The 2,766-nt window shown below is 32.2% G+C and overlaps 1 protein-coding gene across 1 annotated transcript; it reads left to right on the top strand.

Annotated features, from left to right (window-relative positions):
• Positions 1-408: 408 nt before the first annotated feature.
• On the top strand, positions 409-2,232 carry LOC136219202 (premnaspirodiene oxygenase-like). The gene is made up of 2 exons (XM_066006490.1): positions 409-1,319; positions 1,401-2,232. The coding sequence occupies exons 1-2, from the start codon at positions 429-431 to the stop codon at positions 2,028-2,030; spliced, it is 1,521 nt and encodes a 506-aa protein (XP_065862562.1). The 5' UTR covers positions 409-428; the 3' UTR covers positions 2,031-2,232.
• Positions 2,233-2,766: the final 534 nt, after the last annotated feature.

Here is a 2,766-nt window from a genome sequence, read left to right as displayed (position 1 = left end):
CCTCAATTATTTTTTATTTTCACTGTATTTTTAACTTCCAACTTTCAGGTAAGTATTTTATTTTTTATTGTTTATTTTCTTTCAATGTTTGGTTTTATGATTGCTAAATTAGGTTTTTTTTTGTGATTTTTAATTTACAAATTTATTTGGGGACAAGATGCGTAAATTTTGTTTTTATTTTCGTTTGTTTTTATTTTATTTAGGAATTAAAAACTTAAACTCCTAATTAAGTTTCAATTATTTTACACGAATTCATTACTAAACCAAGAAATCCTCCATGAAAAGTCCGATTTGTAACACAATTATGACATTTTTGACCAAGTTAACGGCTTTCTTTGTCGAAGAAAAAAGGGTTAAGCGGTTAACATTGGACTTAGCTAGCTATAAATGCAAACAAGCTTGAGTGGTGGTATCTTCATATTGCAGAAATGGATTTCCAATACCCTTCCTTGCCAATTTTTGCCTCATTTCTTGTCTCTGTAATCACCTTTTTCATTATCAGCAGCAGGAAATCAAAAGCTCTCCCACCAGAGCCATGGAAGCTACCTATCATAGGAAATCTGCTCAACCTTGTTGGTTCTTTTCCCCATCATAACCTCTATAAACTTTCCAAGAAATATGGACCAATTATGCATCTCAAGCTCGGTGAAATCAGCACCATCGTCATTTCTTCTCCCGAAACTGCTAAAGAAGTTCTCAAAACCCATGATCTCACCTTTGCCAATCGACCTTTTAGTCTCGCTGCAAATATAATGGCTTATGAAAGTTCTGACCTTGTATTTGCTCCCTATGGAGAGTATTGGAGACAATTGAGGAAGATTTGCATGCTGGAGCTTTTAAGTACTAAAAGAGTTCAATCTTTCAGATCAATTAGAAAAGAAGAGGTACTCAATATTATGCAATTGTTTTCAGCTAGTGAAGGAAATCCAATAAATTTCACGTCAATAGTGTTTAAATACATGTATTCTGTAATTTCAAGAGCTGCTTTTGGTAAGGTAAGGAAAGAACAAGAAGGATTTGTTCCTCATGTTAAGGAAATTATAGAGGTTGGTGCTGGGTTTAGTATTGCAGATCTTTTTCCTTCCATTAAAATCTTGCAGAGGGTCGGAGGGATGAAAGCTAAACTTGAAAGGCTGCATCATGAAGCAGATAAAATTCTTCAAAGTATTGTCTCTGATCATCAAGCTAGAAAACAGACACAAAAGGAAAAGATTGGTGAAGATGATCAGCAGGATCTTGTTGATGTTCTTTTGAAGTTTCAAGGTGACTCAAATCTTGATTTCTCTTTAACAACTAACAACATCAAGGCTGTCATCCTGGTAAATTTCACAATTTCATATGCAATTTCTGAGTAGCTCAATTTACATTATTTATTTACCCTTACTTTGTGCAATTTTCAGGATATATTCATAGCAGGAAGTGAGACTTCATCTACAACAGTAGAGTGGGCAATGGCTGAAATGCTAAAAAATCCAGGAGTGATGGAAAAGGCACAAGCAGAAGTAAGACAAGTTTTTAGTGAAAAAGGATATGTTGATGAAGCAAAACTTGGAGAGCTAAATTACTTGAAATTGGTGATCAAAGAAGCTCTAAGGTTACATCCTCCACTTCCTCTTTTACTACCAAGAGAATCACAAGATGAATGTGATATCTATGGATTTCATATCCCAAAAAACACAAAATTATTTGTGAATGCATGGGCTATAGGAAGAGATCCAAAGCATTGGAAAGAGGCTGAGAAATTCAATCCAGAAAGGTTCAGTGAAGGTGCTTTAATTGATTACAAAGGAGGTAACTTTGAGTTGATCCCATTTGGGTCTGGAAGGAGGGTATGTCCTGGAATTACATTTGGGGTTTTAAATGTTGAACTTCCACTGGCAAACTTGCTGTACCATTTTGATTGGAAACTGAAAGATGAAATGAAAGCAGAAGATCTAGACATGGATGAAGCTTTTGGGGTTACTGTCAAAAGAGAAAATGATTTGAATTTAATTCCTATACTGCGTCATCCTTTACCTGTTGGTGCCTAGAATTTTGAGCCAAAAAAAATAATAATCAGATTTGCATTATGTAATAAGTAGCAATTATTATTTTGTGTTTGACATACAACTATCAATTTTCTGCTATCCTTTCACTATTAGACTTTCTAGGTTTGGAATAAAGAATCAAAGTTGGCGACTTATAGATGCTGAAATAAATGGAAAACCATTGTGAGCCGTTTATTTTTTTGAATTGTTTCTTATGAAATTATTGATATTTCAATTTCACATATGAATTTTTTTTTTGAAAAATTTCACATTAAATTGTTGATTAATTATAATGGCATATTGAATTTCAAAAACACACCCTAACAATAACAAAAACTAGATCCAATAAAAAAAATTGAGCGAAACTATTAAAAATTTATGGAAAGCCGTAACATCCACGTTGAATTTTACAAATTTTAAACAGGTCAATGACAAATATTAACAATTAATAGATAAGTGCGTAAATACTAGCATTTTGAATAAGTCACTAGGCTAATAGTGCGTTAAGGCTTAAAGTAATTGTTCACAACTAATTAATTAATTTGGCAAGGAAATATTTAATTAATGAGTCTAAAAATAAACCGTTATGAGTTGAGGTTAAATTAAAATTTTAAATAACATACTGTTTATGGGTAAAAATAAACAGTTATGGGTTGATATTTTTCTTTAAAATTTTAAGGGTAATTAATTTATTAGTCCTTATATTTTGACAAAACATACTGTTTAGTCCCTATATTTT

This window comes from Euphorbia lathyris, chromosome 2 (genome assembly GCF_963576675.1).
Source record: "Euphorbia lathyris chromosome 2, ddEupLath1.1, whole genome shotgun sequence".
In the NCBI taxonomy this organism is placed as follows: Eukaryota; Viridiplantae; Streptophyta; class Magnoliopsida; order Malpighiales; family Euphorbiaceae; genus Euphorbia; species Euphorbia lathyris.
This window is presented reverse-complemented; position numbering and strand designations above follow the sequence as displayed.